The sequence below is a fragment of the Peromyscus leucopus genome, chromosome 20 (genome assembly GCF_004664715.2).
Source record: "Peromyscus leucopus breed LL Stock chromosome 20, UCI_PerLeu_2.1, whole genome shotgun sequence".
In the NCBI taxonomy this organism is placed as follows: domain Eukaryota; kingdom Metazoa; phylum Chordata; class Mammalia; order Rodentia; family Cricetidae; genus Peromyscus; species Peromyscus leucopus.
This window is the reverse complement of record NC_051080.1, coordinates 7,840,432-7,862,431: the sequence shown is the minus strand read 5'-3', so window position 1 is coordinate 7,862,431 and position 22,000 is coordinate 7,840,432. Positions and strand designations below refer to the sequence as shown.

Genomic DNA, 22,000 nt, shown 5'->3' with positions numbered 1-22,000 from the left:
GCTTATTTATTGTTATTTCCCTGATGATTGAAGATAAAATCAGCCATATTAGTAATGATAGACAAATCTTCTGAAACCCAGTCCAGCTTTTGTAATTAACCTGTTAGATATGACCAGAAGACTAGCATATTTTCTGGGTAATATATTGTGCACCCTAATAAAATTTACCTGAAGATCGGAGAACAGAACAAGCCACTAGATTAAATATGGAGGCCAGGCAGTGGTGACACACACCTTTAATCCCAGAATTGGAAAGCATACAGGCCTTTTTTTAATCCTAAACTTTAAGGAAGTGATGGCCAGGTGGAGAAAGATATATAAGACACGAGGGGACAGGAACTAAAGGCTTTTCGACTGAGGAAACCCTTTTGATTAGAGGCCTTTTGGCTAGGCTTTTTCAGTCGGAAGCCTTTCTTTCGGGTGAGGACAGAGGTATTCAGTCAGAGGATTTATGGAGTTGGTGAGGTGAGACGTGGCAGTGGCTTGTTCCTTTGTCTCTCTGATCTTTCAGCATTTACCCCAAGATCTGGCTCCAAGTTTTTTATCATAAGACCATCTACCATCCGTGTTTCATTTTCCTCCATTCCTTACAATGTTAGTTGGTGCTGCTTTCAATGAGCAGTTGTCTGCATTATATTGATCATACATAGGTGCTTCTTAGCATGCTGAGGATGGAACTGTGATTCTGGCCTGTGCTAGGCAATTGAACAGAGCCATTGAATTCTGTATTATTGGATACCTTTTTGTCGTTGTTAGAGTGAGTTTTTTGAAATCTGAAAGCCTGCCCTCAGTTTCACACTGCCTCCATAAGGCCACAATTGCTAGTTCTTCACAAACAGTTCCACCAACTGAGGACCACATTCCAACATGAGCCTATAAGGGACATTCTCATTCAGGCCACCACATTTCTAGCTCCCCTAGGCTAATGGCTATATCAATACAAAATGCACCAACATCAAAAGTCACTGTAGTTTTTCAGTCCCAGCACTGTTTAAAACTCCAAAGTCCAAACCTGTACTGAGTCTCAAGGCAATCTCTCAGTTCTAAACCCCTGTAAAATCAAAAAGCAAATCATGTACTTGCAATGTACACTGGCACAAACTATACATCATCCATTCCAAAAGGGAGGAATATGGGCTTAATAAGGAAATAATGAACTAAAGCAAGCCCACAACCCAGCAGAGAAAACTAAATACTAATCTCCATGTCTAATGTCCCTTCCAGCTTTGCTGCTTACAGCCTGCTTCTCTCAATTAGGCTCACCCTGCTCCCTGTCTGCAGCTCTCCTTGGCAAATACTCTACAGCTCTGGCTTCTTTAACATCTTGAGGTCTTCGTTTTCAGAGTTTCATGTAATGGCCTCTCCGAACCTCCATGCAGGAACCCCCCTGCCATATGCCTAACCTCAGTGGCTCTCCTCCACTGTGGAGGAAGATTCCACAACCCTCTTTACTCATGTATCTTTCATGACTCTAAAGTCAGAAATGCATGGCCAATACTGCCAAGTTTGGCTCCCCATTTAGTGTGAAGCCTGGCTTCCCCCTCCTTGAATCACATTTGCAGTAGCTTTCCTTTTTTGTTGCTTTTTAGGAACAAGAAATTCCAGAGGTCTTTTTCTTTTCTCAAGTTGGAAGCTGACTGGGTGTTGTTTTGGACTAGGGGCACCTTCTCTTTATTCCAATTGAGTCAGACCTCTCCTTAATTTCCTTATCTCTTTCAGTGTATGCAGTGGTACCACCATTAAATTTCATGGTGCTTGTTCTCTCTTCAAACTTTTTTTTTCTCTTTCTTTCTTTTTTTTTTTTTTCTTTTGCCATATAGGCTCATATATTTGAATATTTAGTCCCCATTTGGTGGAATTGTTTAGAAAGGATTAGAAAGGTGTGACCTTATTGGAAGAGGTGTGTCACTGGGGGCTGGACCTTGAGGTTTCAAAAACCCATAGCATTCCTAGTTAGCTCTCTGTCTTTCTTCCCCTGCTCGTGATAAGGACATAAGCACTCAGAAGCTGCTCTAGCCCATGCCGGTCTGCCGCCGTGCTCCCCACCATGATAGCCATGGGCTCACCCTCTGAAACTGTAAGTGCCAATAAACTCCTTATTTTAAAAGTTGTCTTGGTCATTGCGTCTTTTCGCACCAATAGAAAAATAGCTAAGACACCCACTTGCTCTTTTTTGCTGTATATCTGCTTAAGAGTGATTACTAATAGCCATACCACATTGTTGATATATGCTTGTCTTGAAATCTCTGCCAAAGAAATCAGTCTATTATTTTTCAACTTAATCTCAGGCAAATTCTTAGGACAAGGGCAGTAAAGCAGCCATATTCTTTGACAGACTATCACGAGAATAGTCTCTAGCCTAGATGCTACTACTGTCCCTCTGACATCTTGAGTCAGTTCTCCATAGTCCATACCGCTCTTGGCACTACTGTCTTCCAAGCTCTACCTAGGATGGTCCACTAAGCTCCGTTTACAGCATTCAAACCAAAGTCCCAAAGCTTTCCACATTGCTCAAAAAGCCACATGGTCATATTCAAACCACCATGCTTGTTATTATACCTCACACTTTCCTTCAGGCCATGAAAGTGTATGGTGTGAAGTACTGTCCTGTAGTAAACGAGTGCCAAGTCAAAGAAGAGAAAGATGTCAAGATCTGAACTTGGTTCTCTTTGTTTGCCTGATCAGTTGTTGCCATCTGGATTCTGTAAGTTTTGAGTTGAAAATCTATTATACTAAGGAGCTTAAAATATACTTGTTTGATCAGTGTTAACTGTTTAAATAATGTCAGTGAGAACAAGAAGAAAATGTTCCATCTAGCACTTGTAGTTTAATGAGTGGGTATTAATATAGACTCATTGTCAGATTGGAAAATGTGGAGAAGTTAGCAGACTAGGGACAGTAAAGTGCTTGTTACACAGGTAGGTGGACTTGGGTTGGAATGGCCAGCATCCATATCAAAAATGTCAGTATAGGGACCTACACCTATAATCCTAGCTCCAAGTAGGCAGAGACCAGAAGAACCCTGTTGCTCACTGGCCAGATAGTCTTCTTTTAGTGAGCTCCATGTTCAGTAAGAGACCCTGTCTCCAAAATAAGGTAGAGTGCAGCGGAGAAGAACATGGGAGACTGACCTGTGCCTTCCACGCGCACACACAGAAGCATATGCATCATGTGGACACTCACGATTACATATACACATAGAATTCACATATAAAGTGAAAATTGGACTTGGATGTTGAAACAGAACTGTGTTGCTGCATGTAGTGGTGCATATCTTTAATCCCAGCACTTGGAAGCAAAGGCAGGGGAATCTCTTTTGAGTTCAAGGCCAGCCTGGTCTATAGAGCAAGTCCCAGGACAGCCAGGATTACACAGAGAAACTCTATCTTGAAAAATAAAACACAAACAAAAAGCAACAAGCAACAACAACAGAAAGGAAAGAAGGAAGAGAGAAAAGTAAGCTTTTATTGAGAAACTTTTCATGTATGTTCATCAGAGTTTGTATGTTCACAGAGTTTGGTCTATATGTGTCTTTATTTTGTTTTGGTATTTGGGGGAAAACAAACTTCAAAAAAGGTTGGTAGCATCTGTTTTTGTTTTTTTAATGTTTTATAGGCTGGTTTTAGAAGCAATTGGTGTTCTCTTTTTTTTTTTTTTTTTTTTTTTTGGTTTTTCGAGACAGGGTTTCTCTATGTAGCTTTGCGCCTTTCCTGGAACTCACTTGGTAGCCCAGGCTGGCCTCGAACTCACAGAGATCCGCCTGCCTCTGCCTCCGGAGTGCTGGGATTAAAGGTGTGAGCCACCAACGCCCGGCCTTGGTGTTCTCTTTTAAAGGTCTGATAGAATTCAGCAGTGAATATATCTGGACATGGCTTTTTAATTTTTATGTCTTAACTGCTTCGAAATTATTGCTATTTATAGTTCTGTTTAAAAATGTTTATTGTTTCTTGGTTTAACTTTGTTTGATAGGCCATGTGTGTAGAAATTGATCCATTTCTTTTAAATTTTCTAGGTTTTGGGAATATGAATCTTTAAGTTATGTAATGCCAGATATATGATCTTTATCTACATCTCTAACGTTAATGTCAGTCTTTGTTTGTTTTTGGCAATTTAGCAAATGGTTTGTTTGTTAATCTTATTTATCTTTTCAATGTACCAACACTTCATTAATTCTTTTTTTTCATTTGTATTTCATTAATTTCTACCCTGTTCTTATGTTTTTTCTACCTATTGGGTTAGGTTTGGCTTGTTGTTTTTCCAAGGCCTTTAGGTACATCATTACTTGACCTCTTCGATCATTTAAATGTAAACAATGGCTTGTAAGTTTGATTCCCTGGTCTTTATTACTTGATTGTGAAATCAAGACCATTAACATTCAGAGTTGTATTGAATGGGTTTCTGTAGTGTGCTAGTTATTACATTAGCTTCACAGAGTTGTTACTGAAAAAGATGTGTTCATTCCTGTCATATTGTGAATTTTATAGTGTGTTTCTGTTTTCCTATTCCATGTTTGCTTTGGCATCGTTTGTTCTTTCCTGTAGCCTCATAGATGTATTTATCGTTCTTTCCAGGATAAAGGGTTCCTTCCGTTATCTTTTGTAGAGCTGGCTTAGAGGCCCCACATTCCTTTTTTACCTTGTTTTTCTTGTGGAAACTTTTTCACTTGTGAGACGTAGTTTTGTTGGGTATAATAGTCTGGGTTGTAATTACTGTCTTTCAGAGCTTATAAAGCATAATTCCAAGCCTTCCTGATATTTTTGTTATTGATATTTTGGTTTTGCCTCCACATTCATGGTTTAATAAGGACTTTTTTATTTTGAGAGATAAAATTCCCAATAAGGCTGTTGACAAAAGTAATCCATATTATAAACTTGTAAAAAAAACATATTAAGACTCTTATAGTATTTCCTAGAAGATTTATTTGTTAGGGAAACAACTATTGAAATCATGTATGAATGGAGACAGTTGAATCCCTTCCATAACAGGCAAATACTTTGGATATAGTTGTTAAAAATGATTTATCTTTTCATTGATAAGTAATAAAGAGGTATCACAATAAAGCAAAAATTACAGGGTATAAGCAGATTTTTCGTCAGGACTGTCAGCTCCCCAGTAATGACACAGAGACTTCTTATTAATTATGAAAGCTTAGCCAATTGCTTAGGCTTATTTCTAACTAGCTCTATAACTTAAATTAACCCATTTCTATTAATTTACTTTCTGCCTCGTGGCTTTATTAACTCATTTTCATAGTGCCTGTCTTGCTTGCTCAGCGTCCTCTTTTTTTGCTTGCTCAGTGGAGTCTCTTTTCTTCCTTCCAGTGTTCTCTGTGCCTGGAAATCCTATTGGCTATTCAGCTTTTTATTAAACCAGTCAGTGACACATCTTCACAGTATACAAAAGATTATTCTACAACCACAGAGTATCTTAGTCACTGTTCTGTTGCTATGAAGAGACACTGTGACCAAGGCAACTCTTAGAAGAGAAAACATTTAATTGGCAACTTGCTTATAGTTTCAAAGTTAGTCCATGATCATCATCCAGGGATGATGGTGGCATATAGGCAGGTGCTGGAGCAATAGATGAGTGCTACATCCTAATTTGTAGGCAGAGACAGACAGACTGACTGACTGAACGACTGACTGGGCCTGACTTGGGCATCTGAAACCACAAAGCCCACTCCCAGTGACATACTTCTTCCAACTAGGCCACACCTTCTAATCCTTCTAATCTTTTCAAATAGTACCACTCCCTGGTGAAATACCATTCAAATATATGAGCCTGTGTGGGCTATTCCTATTCAAACCACCACACAGGGTATTATAACAAAACTACTAATGGGTATCAAAGGAAGTGAAAATAGAAATACACACAGGGTAATTATGAATCAACTCACACAGACAAAACACGAGGAAGAGGAACATGGAGAAATGCTAATAATGCTGATGACGGGTCTGCGTGTTTGCCCTGTTCCAGGAGAACCTATTTTTGTTGCTTTTGTTTTATCTGGGTCTGTTCCTTCTTAATAGCCCAAAGGTAATGAACTTTAAACTTTCTAGACATAGAAGATTCCTGTTGTCCACTCTTAGAACTAAAGTCACTTTTACTCATTCATGATGTATTTCCTGATACATGATAACATTTAGAGGGAACCACAACACCCAAGTGGAAGAAGGTGTGGTGGGTTATATTCTGTCATAATAATATCCCTGAAAGTTATAGTTCAAGTGAAATGAGGAGCTGAGTAGAGGGACAGAAAAGTGTTCTGACACTGAGCAGCCCATCCATTTACCCCACAGATCCTTACACAGGTGTTTTACCTCAGTTCACTTTGGCCTTGCAGCCAGATTATTATCTAAACCTAGTCAGAAATCATTCTGCCATCCTCATCTTCCTTAGCAGCCCAGGCATTTCTCTTGTTACCCTAATACGTAGTTTTATGTCTAAATTTATGCATATTCTTCTTTCTATGGAAACTTCATTGACATCAAGAATAGGCTTGATTTATGTGGATTTATACTGCAAGGGACTATCCGTTCTCAGTCATTCTTTGATACTTTTAGACTGTAAATTGTTTGCTTGGGACATCCCCAGGATCAAATTGAAAACATTGTACCTGTGCTTATGTCTTAGTTTTGGCGCTGTTTCTGCAGCAGTAACGATATGTTGCGCTCATTAGTTATCAGACTCTAAGCTAGGAAGGTTCTTGATCCAACTGAGCTTAAATGGAGAACTTGGGAAGAGTGGAAGGAGATGATTCAATTCCTTTATGTCTCCAAGCAGTAAATTAGTATTGTTTTTGCAGTCATTTAAAACTTTTTCATTGAAATGCAGATTATGTCAAGGAAAAAGTTCCTTGAAATAAAATGCCAGGGTTTTGTTAAGGGCTCACACTTTATTATGTATTGCTTCTACCTGTTTGTACAATTTCAGAAGTGTGCCTAGATTATACAGGAAGAAACTTTGCTTTTTCAAGTGTTAACTGATAGCTTGTAACTTTTCAAAACACTTGACTGGTGTAAGATGTCAGTCATTTGATTATGACAGGGATGTGTTTCAGTGGTAGAGCATCTTCCTAGCACACACAGGTTGACCCTGAAAGCACCATCCCCTACTTTCAGAGAGACCTAGAAGGGGAAAATGAACTAGTGATGATTTTCCAGGTAGTTAGTTTTCAAAAGTTTTTTAAATTAATTATTTATTTGTTTTATTTATTTATTTATTTGTTTGTTTATTTATTTGTTTATTTATTTATTTATTCCCAAGACAAGGTTTCTCTGTGTTGTTTTGGTGCCTGTCCTAGATCTCGCTCTGTAGACCAGGCTGTAGACCAGACTGGCCTCAACCTCACACTGATCCACCTGGCTCTGCCTCCTGAGTGCTGGGATTAAAAGTGTGTGCCACCACCACCTGGCTTAAAAGTTTTTTTTAAGATTGATTTATTTTATGTTACATATGTGTGTGTTGCCTGCATACATGTTTATCCACCATGTATGTGCCTACAGATGGTTGTCAACCACTACAAATAAAGGAAATAAAATAGTAGGTAAGTAGATAAGATAGATAGATACATACATACATACATACATACATTATATACATATATGCATAGATACTTATAGCATGATTTGTGATAGCAACTGTAAAACAAAATAGCCTATATGTGTCACTTGAGAAATGAATTACTATCAATTGGGGAAATTGGTGCATTGCAATTATAAGTTGATAAATAAAAACATCACAGAAATGTATTGAAATATGAAGTGCCCTGTGGTAGACTTCAAGGCCAGGGAATCTTCTTTTTGTTTGTGTTTACAGTGACTATATAGCTTTAAAAAAATAATTAAAAACTTCACTTTGAATCAAGAATATAGGCCAGATCAATGTTTCTAAAATGCCTTTCCAATTACATCATTTCCCCATGTCAATGAACAGTGCTAAAAGAACAGTGAGTTGAAAACTCTGATGACTCAACCACAGATACAAAAATTAATTTGTAAAATAATCAAAATCAATCTTCTGTAGTTATTAAAGGGAACCCATTATATCATTGAAGCAAATAGAACTCAATAGAGTTATCTTCATACAGGACAACAGTGTTGAATTTCTTTCATTTGGTCTTCTTGGTATAAGTTTAGCTATTGCTACTACAGTAAAAACTTCACTGTTACCATATGAATCTACCTTTATCATTGCTTCTCAGTGGTGACCCACTAGCCCTTTACAACACGGTCAGTACATAATACTATTCAATGATCAGCATAGCTTCATCAGTTTGGTTCCATCCAGTATTGACTAAGGCTTCAGACCTGTCACTGAAACTTAGTCAGCTGAATTCCCTTTTTTGTCGAAGTAGTGGAGCTAGGGCGTAGCATGTCTGTGTCTGCTAACTCCTAGAGTTTGTCTTTCACTTACTCCAACATTATTTTTTCTTTCTTGGGAGGTACTGGGTGGTGGGGGGGGGAAGAAAGGGTTTATTTGTCTTACACTTCCTCATAACACTATTCATCAGTGAAGTAAGTCAGGACAGGAACTCAAACGGAAGGAACTTGGGGACAGGAACTGATGCAAAGGCCATGGAGGGGTGCTGCTTACTGGCTTGCTCCTCATGGCTTGCTCAGCCTGCTTTCTTATAGAACCCAGGACCACCAGCCCAAGGGTGGCACCACCTATAATAGGCTGAGTCCTCACCCATCAGTCACTACTCCAGCCTGATCTTATGGAGGAGGCATTTTCTTAATTGAGGCTCCCTCATCTCAGATAACATTAGCTTGTGTCAAGTCAACATATAACTAGTCAGCACATTTGTCCTCCAGCCAACTGTTCCACTGTCCTTGGTCATGGTGGTCATGCTCAGAATGTCACCACCTTAAGATCTGAGAGCAGCTGTTGGAGTGACTATAACTTAATAAAAGCAATACATAAAGGTACTGCTATTTACTGACAAGTAGTTGTCTTTTGCTAAAATAACTTTATTTATGGAATTGTAACTTCCTTTCTGTAAAGAGAAAAACTATTTTAACTTGCATTGAGTTTACCATAGTATTCCTGATGAGCTGAGGTCACTGTTATTGTTGTGAGTGGTACTTAGATTCTTAGGTATCCAAAAAAGAAATATGTGGTAGGAGTTTTAAAATAGTACATATACATATTTAAACATTTTTTGCTCTGCTGTTTTTCTCTTTCAGTTATCTAGAAAAGTACGAGAAAGTTCATCATTTTGGGGAAGATGATGATGAGGTACCACCAGGCAATCCAAAGCCACAGCTTCCTATTGGTGCAATCCCATCTTCCTACAATTACCAGCAACACAGTGTGTCAGGTAAATATCACATGAAATTAGCTGGGCATAGGCCCAGAGGTTTGAATTGGGAAGTAAAGATCATCCATTGAGTTAGTCCAGACTTTGCACACGTACAGGCTTACGGCACTAGAGAAATGGAACTTTGACAGCTTGGCTTTACTTGGTGTTAGAGCCCTTGGCTTCACAGATTATAGAAGGAAAGTTCAGAGTATTTTCAAGAAAAATTTCTTATTGATTGTAAACAGTTGTCCTTATTAGATGATCATTAGTTTATCCTGATTTTAGCCACCAAAATGAGAAGAGAAAGGTCCATTTAAAATTAGAGAAACTCGCCATGTAGTTGTGGCACATGCCTTTAATCCAGCACTCTCCTGAAGCAGAGGCAGGTGGACCTCTGACTTCCAGGACAGCCAGGGCTACACAAAGAAACCCTGTCTCAGAAAACAAAAAAACAAAACAAAACAACAACAAAGACGAGAGAAGCTAAACTGAGTTAAGATAAACCTGGGCTCAGAGGAATGGAGGGAAGTAGCAGGTGTTAGGGAAGGCAGGAACCTTTCTATGAAGTCTGCTACATTTCCTACAATTACTTTAGTGTATACTATAATGTCAGGAATGTTCTGAATTATTCTATAACTTCCTAATACAATATTAAAGGATTTTTTTCATTCAAGTGGTGTCATTATAAACACTCTGTAGCTACAAAGAGATGCACTAGATTAGGAAATAATTATCTTGAAAGTCTGATAAAGAGATTGGAATAGAGCTGATGGAAGCTCTAGTTTTCAGTTTTGGGAGGATGAGCTGGAGACATGTGGATCAGTGTATTTGACATTTGATCTACACAAATCAAGGGATACTTACCAAGATTGTATTGTGTTCTTTACAAAAAATGCAGTTTTATTCATTTACTACAGTTAGGCATTGGTACCAGTGTCTACAATCTCTAATGGGTAGCCCTTTGATTCAATCTGGTTCATTGTGCACTGTTACAATTCTTACATTTTATTTTCACATCTATTTCCAAAGTTTCTTTCATGTTGGTTTTGTCTATTTCTTCCCCAATGAGTAATAACCGTGATAGTTTCTTCTTAATATCTATGATTTCTGTTGGAAGAGGCTTCATCATGTGCCTTTATAAACAACGAAGATGAGGGAGGAGCTGTGAAGGCAAAGCAAACCTTAAATGTACTGTGAGTCCTGCCTTCAGCTGCCTGCCCTGATGTCACTGATGAGGAATTACAAGCTGTAAACTGAGATAAACCCAGCTTTCCTCCCCAGATTGCTTTGGGTGATGGTGTTTGAACATAGGAAGCAAACTGAGACAGTCTCTTTCTCATTGCTTTGTTTTTGAGACAGGGTTTTGCTCTGCAGCCGTGCTTGACTTGAAGTTAGGATCCTCCCCCTTCAGTCTCCGGAGTGTTAGATTACAGCAGTGTGTCACCACACCCTGCTGTCTACTTGGTTAAATTAGATTCCCTAGCTCTGTCTAATTAACACAGATTAGCTTTCTTTTACTACAACATCTTAGCTTTAAGAAAGGAGTGAAGTGTTCTTTGGCATCTTTGGAAGCCCGTGCTGAACTCTAGTAGAGCTAGATGTGCCCAGAAACCTGCAGCAGTAGCTACGCTACATACTGTAGAAACGGAAGCCTCATCAACCTGTTAGGATGTGTAGTGTTTGATATACTGTATCTTGTAACCAGTCTTTCTCTGTCCTGACTGTCAGTTCCCAAATAGCCAAACAGAGACTTCTTATTAATTATGAAAGCTCAGCCTTAGCTTAGGCTTGTTTGTAACTAGCTTTCATATCTTAAATTAACCCCATATTTTTTAATCTATTTCTTCCACACACTTGTTACCTCATGTCCATCATGACTATCCTAGTTATTTCATGTCTGGCTGGCGACTCTGCCTTTCTTCTTCCCAGCACTCTCTCTGTCCAGAAGTCCCACCTATACCTCTTGCCTGGCTGTTAGTCTTTTAGCTTTTTATTAAACCAATCACAGTGACACATCTTCACACAATGTAAAGGAATATTCCACAACAGTATCTGCTTTGTTGTAATGGGAATCTGCATAGTTGTGTCTTAGATGTATCATAGTTGACAAAGGGATTCTTAGGTAGGAAGGAACGAAGAGCTTTCTCTTCAGATTGCAAAATACCTACTTCATACTGAAAAGAGATGGTGTTTCAGAGCAACGTTTATGAATTTTAAAGCGCTTTTTATTTTTATTGAAATAGAGATTGCAACTTCATGGTGATATTATACAAATGATCATGATTATCATCAATATGAAAGCCCTTCACTGATGATTCTTTTTAAGTTGTCAGTAGGAAAGTTGAGTAAAATTCCACTATGTTTTTGTTTCGGGGTGTGTGTGTGTGTGTGTGTGTGTGTGTGTGTGTGTGTGAGAGAGAGAGAGAGAGAGAGAGAGAGAGAGAGAGAGAGAGAGAGAGAGAGAGAGAAATATATTCCAAAATGGAATTACCTAATGATTAATTAAGACCGTTTCAAAAATTTTATTTAGGGCTGAGGAATTCAAAAGTTTACTTAGGGCTGGATCCCTTTTCCAGTATTCATAATCAATCCCAGGTATGCTAGCACACACCAGAACTCCAGCAGGCCAAGTGAGGACGGCACTGAGTTGGAAGCCTGTCTGTCCATGTCACAAGGCCTTCTCTTAGAATAGAGCTGGGGTGGGATGGTGACTTGGGGTGAAAGTGCTTGCCACACAGTCACGAAGGCCAGAGCTGGAGTCCCCAGACCCCACATAAGTGCACGGCACTCCATGGCACTCCCAGCGTTGGAAGACCGAGATGAGCTCCCCAGCCCTGTGGACAGCTCTGGGTTTGACTGAAAGACTTCCTGGATGACTGAGGTAGAAGAATGATGGAGAAGATTCTTAACATCAGCCTCAGGCCTCCACTTGCCACAGGCATACCCATACATGACTGTCATATTAAGGGAACGGGTGTCTGAGTTTTCAGAGGTTATTGACTCTTCTCCCAGTCTCTTTAAATTGTAGAAAATGTTGAGAAGTTTCTGTTTTGAGCATTTGGATTATTTAACACTGATATCAATATTTTTGTTTGAATTATGCATAGATTTTTAAGGCTTATGTGGGTGAAGGTTGCTAAGGAGCAAACCCAGGAAGGGCTTTCTGAGTGTTCGACAAGTGTTCACTGACTGCACACCCCGCTCTTTCTAACTGTAATGTGTAATGTGAAAACATACAGACAACAGCCCATTAAAATTAATAGGACTTCTATTTTAGCGCTAGTCAGTGTTACATTGATTGTTGATTAAATGTTCCATAATCTAACAGACATTTGGACTGCAATTATAGTCACTGCCAACGTTAATAGGAAGAATATCCCACAGAATCCCTGCAAGAGATGTCCTTTCTTTTTTCCAAATTGAAAACAAAGAATTGGTTGCCTCAAATTTAATTTGTTAACAGTGATGCACTTCAGTAAATTTTAAATCAAGATTCTTAAAAATAAATTGCCAATCTCATTCTGAAACAACATAGCTTGTAGGGCAAGGGAAAGGAAGACTTCAAGACCTGTGGAGTATTTGACATTACATTTTAGTTGTTGCCTGGGTTGGTTTGAAACACATGGACTGAAATAGGCCTTCTGTCCCAGGGTTCCAGGGACTTGGGGTTATGGATGTGCACCACTCATTTTCTCTTCTGTCTGTCTGTCTTTGAAAGGGGTTTGCCATGGCAGATGTGGAGTTTAGATGATATCTGAGACAGTCAGTTCTCTCCATCATGTGCAATCCAGTAATCCAAACTCAAGTGGTCAGGCTTGGTAATAAGAACCTCTACCTGCTGAGCCATCTTGCTAGCCCCCATCTGGATCTAATGTCTTGTATTTTGTCATACATTCTCTGTAGGAATCTTTACCAAACCTAATAGGATTAAAAGATACTTTGTATTAGTCTGTTGTATAATTAGCAAAGTTAATTGGTAACAGTTTGTAGATTCTTAATCTTCAGTAACAAATAATTCCAAGATTATATTAAGTTAATATAGTGTGAGTTCCAGGTTTATTTCCTTTCAGGGAATGTATAACTTGACTTACCATCATCAGTAACTGTTGCTATATAGAAACATCAAAATCTGCTCCTGTATCCCTAGATATTTGTCTACTCTTTAAGGTATTTAAGAAATTCCATTCATCAAAATCGTAAGAAAATAAGCTTGTGTGTGAGTCTAGGCCAGAAGTTGTCACTGGGTGTTTTCCTTAGTCACTTTCCACCTTGATTTTTGATACAGGATTTCTGACTGAACCTGAGCTCATAGTGAGCAAGACTAGCTGGCCAGCAAGCTCCACGGATCCTCTAGTCTCTGCCTTCACAGTGCAGGATTGCAGTAATATGACACCATGGCTGTTCTGTTTTGATGCAGGGAACTTGAAATCAGGTCCTCCTGTTTGTGCCACAAGCTCTGCTGTGTATTATTCAATGTTAAAAGTCAGTGACGTGGTTTCAAAGGGTCTCAGTCATTGTAACTCTGTTACGTAGTACATCACGATTATTAGTGATATTCGTAGAATATTTTAGAGTTGAAGAAGTATCTGTTCAGATGCTGATGTTGAGCCACATATGGAAGCACACATGTAATCTTAGCATTTGGGAGCCTCAAGCAAGAGGAATGTCAGGTCAGAACCAGTTGGGGCAGCACATCTCAAACCTACCCCTCAGAAATTATTTTTTCTGTCAAATATGTAACAGAAGATTTTTACTTGTGTTTTATAGAGAGGATTTAGAGTTTGTTGTTACTATTATTTTACACTTTTAAGAATCCACATAGTTCTGAAGTATTCTGAAATGTTTGATCTGAACATTTTTCAATTCTTATTTTCTTCAACTAGTGACAGCTTTATTTAAAAAATTGTCTAGGATATTTGTCTTGGGTCATGGCTGCCAAGGCCTAGACATACTGTGTGTACTCTGTTTGCCCTGTGTGCCTTACCCTCAAAGTTTTGTTAAGTGGATGTTTTAGAATCAAGTCTGTCACCGAAAATCATGTTATTTTCCTCTAGTCACAAAAACATGAAACATAAAAATAAAAATGTACAAATTAAATTTCATCATAATTAAAACTTCTCTTTGAAACAATAAGAACATAAGCCAGCTGGGCAGTGATGGCGCACGCCTTTAATCCCAACATACAGGAGGCAGAGACATGTGGATCTCTGTGAGTTCAAGGCCAGCATGGTGATCTACAGAGCTAGTTCCAGGATAGCCAGAGAAACACAAAAAGAACACAAGCCACTCACTAACTGGGAATTTCTGGGGAAAAAATATTGAATAAATGATTCTTCTTCAAGATATTTACTACTTATGATACGTGCTGGTAATGACATGAGCACGAGGAATTCTAGTGTACTGCAGATGGGAGCGCAAAGGGCTGCAGCCGCTGTGAAAAATGGCTTTGCAGTTTTTCAGGGAGATAAGCATTCAGTTTGCACGTGACCCAGCACTTGTACCTCTAGATGTTTAGCCAACAAAAATGGGTGGGTTCTCCCAGAAGTCCTCCACAGGGGTCTTCACAGCAGCCCCTATTTGTGGGTGGGTATACTAGGAACAGTAAAAATTCCCCTCATTTTATACTCATGATATACTATGTCTAGAAAGGAATGGATTACTGATTCACATGTCAATATGGATCTCAAAAGTACTTTGTTAAATTAAAGAAAATAAACACTAAGGCCTATGTGTTATGTAATTCCACATATCTGATATTTTGAAATAAAGCAGAACCAAGGAACAAAATACAAGCTCATTGGTATAATAGTGATGGTGTGGAATTGCAGCAAAAGTGCAGAATTGTGTCAATGGTTGCAGTTGGAAAGCTATATATATATATATATTAAATTTGTAGGATTCTAATGCTTAAAACTATTGCTTTTACTGCTAATCTCAGTAAATCCAATGAAATAATTATTTGCTATGGTTTTGTCAGTAATGTTCAAGAAGGTAAGTGTATTTTTACATTTTAATATTTAAAAACATGCCGGGTAGTGGTGGCACACGCCTTTAATCCCAGCACTTGGGGGGTAGAGGCAGCGTATCTCTGTGAGTTCGAGGCCAGCCTGTTCTATAAAGCGAGTTCCAGGACAGCCAGGAGGTGGGGGGACAAAAAAACAAAACAAAACAAAAACTTAAAAAGGTAATTTTAAACAATAAGCCTGAAAAGTCAAGGAACTTGGCCACCTTTAATAGACTTACAGTCTAAGGTGGAAGAAAGAGAAGGGAAGGGGTGGGTCTGTTGTACTCAGAAGAGAACAGCCACAGGTAGCTCACCATGGCTAACTTACAATTTTTATTCTTGTTTTGTTGTGTTTTTCCTTTTCCTAGATTATCTACGTCAAAGTTATGGGTTATCTATGGATTTTAACTCGCCAAATGATTATAATAAACTGGTGCTTTCACTGTTATCCGGACTCCCGAACGAGGTGGACTTCGCTATTAATGTGTGCACGCTCCTATCCAATGAAAGCAAGCACGCCATGCAGCTTGAGAAGGACCCCAAAATCATCACCTTACTACTTGCTAATGCTGGGGTGTTTGATGACAGTAAGTTTTAACAAACTTCAGATGTGGTGCTGGAAAAGGGTTAAAGCCTTTTCATGGTTTCCAAATGAAAACTGTCAGGGAAACACATTTGCCGTTGTATATATAGCACACAGTTTGTGAGAGAACTTATTATAGTGTTTTAGAGATTTGTGGTTTTTATTTTTACCTGTAAGTAGCCAATTATTTGCAAATAAATTCCTTTTAGTGTATTTTGATTTGTATCAAGTTACAGGCTTTATAAACTATTGTATTTGGGATTATTTAGTTAATAGTGTTGGGAATTTGCCATAGACTTATTTTATGTGAAGAAAATTAACAATAGTGTAAGTATACATAAAAATTAGCTTCTGCCTTTGCTTGAAGTATTTTCAGTTATGAGGAAGGAACAAAGGTTGTTATTTTTGTTGTAACTTTAAATATCTGAATTTGGTAGATTTCCATCTCATTTTCATGGTTTTTTTTTTTTTTGTGATATTTTATTTTGTTCTTTCAAATTCGACTTGGCACTTATTATAGAATGGAATTTGAAGTTGTTTATCCCTTTTTTGAAACCTTAAAACAAAAGCTTTATAAAGAATGTTTGTTTTCACATCAGAATAATATTAGTATACGTCTCACTCTCTAGCCATTGAATGGAATATGTGTAAATAATGAATTATAATGCATAGCATAGAAGTGATGCAATCAGTTTTAATATATGAAGACATGGCATTCTCATGTCCAGTGTATCTTCTCACATTCTGTAAGCACATTGTACTTGTAGTTCTGGGTTCTAGAATGTTCATTTTAACAGACACTGTCATCTCAACAGCTAAGACAGTGCTTTTCTCTGGGCGTGGTGGCACTTCTGAGGTGGAGGCTGAGGCAGTTGGCTCTCTCAGCTTAAGTTCAGCCGCGGCTGCAAAGTGAGACCTGTCTCCAAAAGCTGTTAAGATAAATACAAAGCAATAACAACCTGAGTGGCTGTAAGGCCTGGAAGATGGCTCAGTGACCAAAGCACTTGCCAAACATGGGCCTGAGTTGGGGTTCCGAGAACCCACCTCAGGTGGGTGCGTGGCAGTACACATCTGCAGCCAGCCCTCCTGTGGCAAGGAGGGTGGCGGGGGCAAAAGAAGCTGGTCAAACAAGTGGAAGGTGAGGATGACACAGTGTGAGACACACACACACACACACACACACACACACACTTACACACACGCACAGTGTAGTCATATTTGCTCATGTATCAATTTAACAAACTTACACACACACACAGTGTAGTCATATTTGCTCATGTATCAATTTAACAAAATTGTCTTAGAGAATTTTCCTCATAGGCATTTTTTTTTTATATACTATCATTGTTTACAACAAATGTCTTGCTCTGTGTTTTTTGTTTGTTTGGTTTGGTTTGGTTTGCGTTTTTTTGAGACAGTGTTTCTCTGTGTAGTTTTGGTGCCTGTCCTGGATCTTGCTCTGTAGACCAGGCTGGCCTCAAACTCACAGAGATCCGCCTGGCTCTGCCTCCCGAGTGCTGAGATTAAAGGTGTGTGCCACCACTGCCCGGCTGCTCTATGTTTTTTAAAGTATGACTCATATAATCATTTCTGAAATAAGTATGGGGATTTTCAGTGTGGACAGCCTGGCACTCCATAACAGTGGCATCTATTTAACTCTTTATTGTGTTTTCTTCCCTATAACAGGAAGCTTGTATTGGGACACTTTTTCTTTACTGTGTGTATAACTTCTTCTTCTTCTTCTTTTTTTTTTTTTTTTTTAATTTGGGCATGTTTTAAAAGAGTTACATTTAATTATATCTAGGGGTGTGTGTGTGGTGTATGTGCACACAAAGCAGTGTCCACAGAGGCCAGAAAAGGAAGTCTGATTCCCCTGGCCTGTACTTATAGGTGGTTGTGAACCAGCCTAGAAGGGTGCCCAGAACCAAATTTGGGCCCTCTGGAAAAGCAATAACATAGTCTTGACATCCAAGCCATCTTTTAGCCACTAAAAAAAAAAAAAAGCATTTTGGTTTGTGTTGCTAGGGATCAAATTCTGGGCCTCATCTGTGCTCTACCAGTAAGGCATCTCCAGGCTAGAGTTGTGTATTTTTAGTGTAGAGACATAAAATGTTTGAAGCTGTATGTGAAAGATTGTCGTTTACTGCAGTCCACAAGTGTCTAGAACTGTAGTTTATTATGAAATGCTTTTTAGCAAATATGATGTATTGAAATGTAGTTTTATTGTTTTTCAAAGCTACATAATATTAAGAATTAAGGATTAATTGATTACACTTGTACTATTTGTTCTTTTAGCTTTAGGATCATTCTCTACTGTCTTTGGAGAAGAATGGAGAGAGAAGACTGATAGAGACTTTGTTAAGGTAATTCACAAACTGAAATGCTGACGACAACTTGGAGTCAGTGGTTGCTGGCTTTGTGTGCGTGTTGCATACTACTGCTTTATCTTTGGCAGAATTGTTTACATGCATGTTTAGAGGTTGTGATTGAATGAAAACTTTTTTTTTCAAGACAGGGTTTCTCTGTGCAGCTTTGCGTCTTTCTTGGAACTCGCTTTGGAGACCAGGCTAGCCTCGAACTCACAGAGATCTGCCTGCCTCTGCCTCCCAAGTGCTGGGATTAAAGGCGTGTACCACCACCGCCCGGCGAATGAAAACTCTTTTAAGGTCTCTAGTGAACAGAAATGAAATTTCTTTGCTCTTTAGTTCATTTCTGAAGTGACAAATATGTAATAATAGCAGAAAATATTTAAAGTTTCAAACTCCAAGGATTTTGAGTTTCAGGAAATTTTATTTTGTACATGTATTGGGTGGTACACCTGCAAGTAGAATTGCTAGATTACAAGGGCCATATATTTTATTGTTAGGTCCTGCCAGATAGGATATCAGAATAATTGTATGATTTTCAACATCAATAAGTCAGGGTTTCAGTTGTTCATTGTTGTCAGAGTTTCGTATTGTTGGTCTCTGATCTTATCCATTCTGGTGAATATATGGTGTCACTCTGTCTGACTTTTAATTTCTACTTTCCCCCTGATGACTGGTAAATATTAAAAAACCTTAGGCTATTTTGATAGTTTATTTGGGGTAGTGCCCTTATTCTGTTCATTTTTAAATTGAGATTATTAACGTTACTGGTTTTTAGAGGTCTGTATGTTCCCTGGTAAAGTTCCTTTTAAAATATATGTTTTGATAATATCTTGTTTGTTGCTTTTCTTTTCTTTTCTTTTTTGTTTTTATTTTTTGTTTTTTGTTTTTTTGGTTTTTCGAGACAGGGTTTCTCTGTGTAGCTTTGCGCCTTTCCTGGAACTCGCTTTGGAGACCAGGCTGGCCTCGAACTCACAGAGATCCGCCTGCCTCTGCCTCCCGAGTGCTGGGATTAAAGGCGTGCGCCACCACTGCCCGGCTGCTTTTCTTTTTTTAAAGGTATTCTTTGGTGGAAGGTTTATTTCTCTGACTGGTTGGCTAGTTGATCAGTCTACTCTAGCCCGACTTCCTAGAACTTAGTGTAGAAAGCAGGCTGACCTTACACTTGTATCCTCTCCCAGGCTTCCCAGTACTGAGATGTTGTGTGAGCTCTACATGGTGACTTATTACTAGTGTAGTCCAGCTCATCCAGTTCTTGCTTTAACTTTTGTGTGTGTCCTTTTTACAAAATTATGCCTGCTTTTATGTCACTAAGACATTCTAGTTTTTTCTATATGACCTTTCCTATTTACATAGATAGTTCATATAGCATTTGTGTGTGTAAGTTACCAATTGGTTCATTTTCCTGTACTTGCTATGGTTTTCCTCATTTCATTGCAATTTCACCTTTTTTCGTGAATTTGGTGATTGTATATGTATGGTTCTATTTCTGGACCCTGTCCTGTCGATTGGTCTATTTAGCGCTTCGGTATGTCACTGAATTTCTCATCTGGAGAGGTGGTTCTGCAGTTAAAAGCTCTTGTTGCTGTGGTAGAGGATCTGGATTTGATTCCCAGCAACCACATGGTGTCTCACAACCAGCCATAACTCTAGTTCCAGGGGATCTTCCTTGGCCACTAGGCACACACATGATACGCATGCATAGAAGCAGACAAAACATTCATATATCTAAAAAATTATAAATAAATTTTTAAAAATAAATATTTATTTCTAAAATACTCACTTGTTTTTTATTATTCAGGGCCTACTTGTAAAGTTAAGCCGTCTCTAATTTCATGCTTCAGTATAGTTTCAAGCCTTAGAAAGTAGGCTTTTCATGTACTTTGTTGGTCCCTACTATTGCGTGCAGATCTCCTTTCCCTTCTGAATCTGTGTTTTTTGCATATTATAAAAAAAAACATCCTGAATGAATAGGGCTGTTAGTGCAGACACCGTATTCAAATAATTCTGCATTTTTATCTTTGTTTTACCAATATTCTAGTCATAGAATTGTATTTTTATTTTATTGTTGCTCTTTTGCTTTCTACCTTTCTTTTCTGACTTTTTTTTTATTAATTTGAATCATCTCTTTGATGTAACAAGATATGTTTCCTTGACTTCTGGCATCCCATAATTGAACTTTTGGAGTCTTTTTGTTTGTTTGTTTTATCTTTTGAGACAGGATCTATTATGCAGCCCTTGCTGGCTAGAATTCCCTCCATAGACCAGGCTCAAAGCTCATAGAAATCCCCCTGCCTCTGCCTCCTAGGTTCTGGATTTAAGGGAATCCTAGCTCTAGATGGTTTTGTTGTTTGTTTGTTTGTTTTGCTTGTTACTTGTTGTTCAGCTTACTTAACCCTTTGCTAGTTACTTGTTACTTGTTTCTCAGCTTACTTAATCCTTTACTAGTTGTGTCTGTCATTTGACCCATTGGTTACATTTTTATTTTAGAGACCATTTTTTAATTTCTAAGTTCTCTTTTTTGTAATTTTGATTTTTTAAAAGTCTTTGGAACTTTCATACACTTAATATCTTTTTATATTCTTTTTTACTTTTAATAATTTAAACATGTATGTATTTAAAAATATCTTTAAATAAATTTATTTAGTTTAGATGTAGTTTATGTACTACACATATACCTGGTCTCTTAGTCACTGTTCTATTGCAGTAAAGAGACACCATGGCCAAGGCAACTATAATAAGAGAGCATTTAATTGGGGGTTTGCTTACAGGTTCAGAGGTCTAGTCCTGTATAATGACAGGGAGTATGGCAGCATGCGTGGCTCTGGAGCAAGAGTTGAGAACTACACCCTGATCTGTAGGCAGAGAGAGAGACTCTGGGCTTGCCATGCGCTTTTAAAACCTTAAAGCCCACCCCCAGTGACACACTTCCTCCAATAAGACCACACCTCCTAATCCTTCTAGTCCTTTCAAATAGTGCCACTCCCTGATAACTAAATGTTAAAATATATGAGCCTATGAAGGCCATTCTTATTCAAACCACCACACTTGATAACCCTAGGAAAACTTGTGCGCCAAGTGTTAACGACTCACATGGTTAGTCCCTTGTTTCATTTATTTCTTTATTTCATTTACTTATGCTACCATATTACATTTACAAGACATTTAAAGGCAAATACTGTTCTGAAATCACTGTGTTAGTGCCCACTGACTCCGATAGAAACCAAGGCTGTGGAAGCTGAAGAGCAAGCCAGTGGTGAATAGCTTACTCAGGGCATGCTTTTTAAACCCAAACCTCAGAGATACTGAGAATATTAGGCCTGTAAATTTCTTACCAAAAATGATAGAGCTACATTCCTAACTCCTTGTCCACAACTAAACAAAGATCCCATCTCATATTCTTACTCAATCCCCAAAAACCATACCCACTGTCTATAGAATTAGATAATTTCCTTAGTTCAGGAAAGTTGATGCTGAAGTTTTAAGTTACACAAAGTATTTCTTTATACATACAGTCACAGTAGGAGTAGTGTAATTGCTAATCATGTGCAAACAGACATAAATGTTTGGAGATTTGATGAAGCCTACTTTTGCTATTCTTTACATTTATTTTCCACTGTTCATACAGCTTTCTTTATGCTGTTTTCCTTGACTTTAGTATGTTGTACCTTTATAACAAGGTCAGGTTTAATGGTTGGTTTCCTAATGTATACACTGTAATACATTCAAGGCAATGAAGCACC

The 22,000-nt window shown here is 38.3% G+C and overlaps 1 protein-coding gene across 1 annotated transcript in view; it reads left to right on the top strand.

Annotated features, from left to right (window-relative positions):
• The window catches only part of Arid2 (AT-rich interaction domain 2), a 145,559-nt gene that overhangs the window by 64,424 nt on the left and 59,135 nt on the right, over positions 1-22,000 (top strand). The window contains exons 4-6 of the mRNA XM_028869302.2: positions 9,189-9,322; positions 15,677-15,895; positions 18,187-18,254. Of these exons, the coding sequence (XP_028725135.1) occupies positions 9,189-9,322; positions 15,677-15,895; positions 18,187-18,254 (421 nt within the window). The remainder of the gene's footprint in view (positions 1-9,188; positions 9,323-15,676; positions 15,896-18,186; positions 18,255-22,000) is intronic.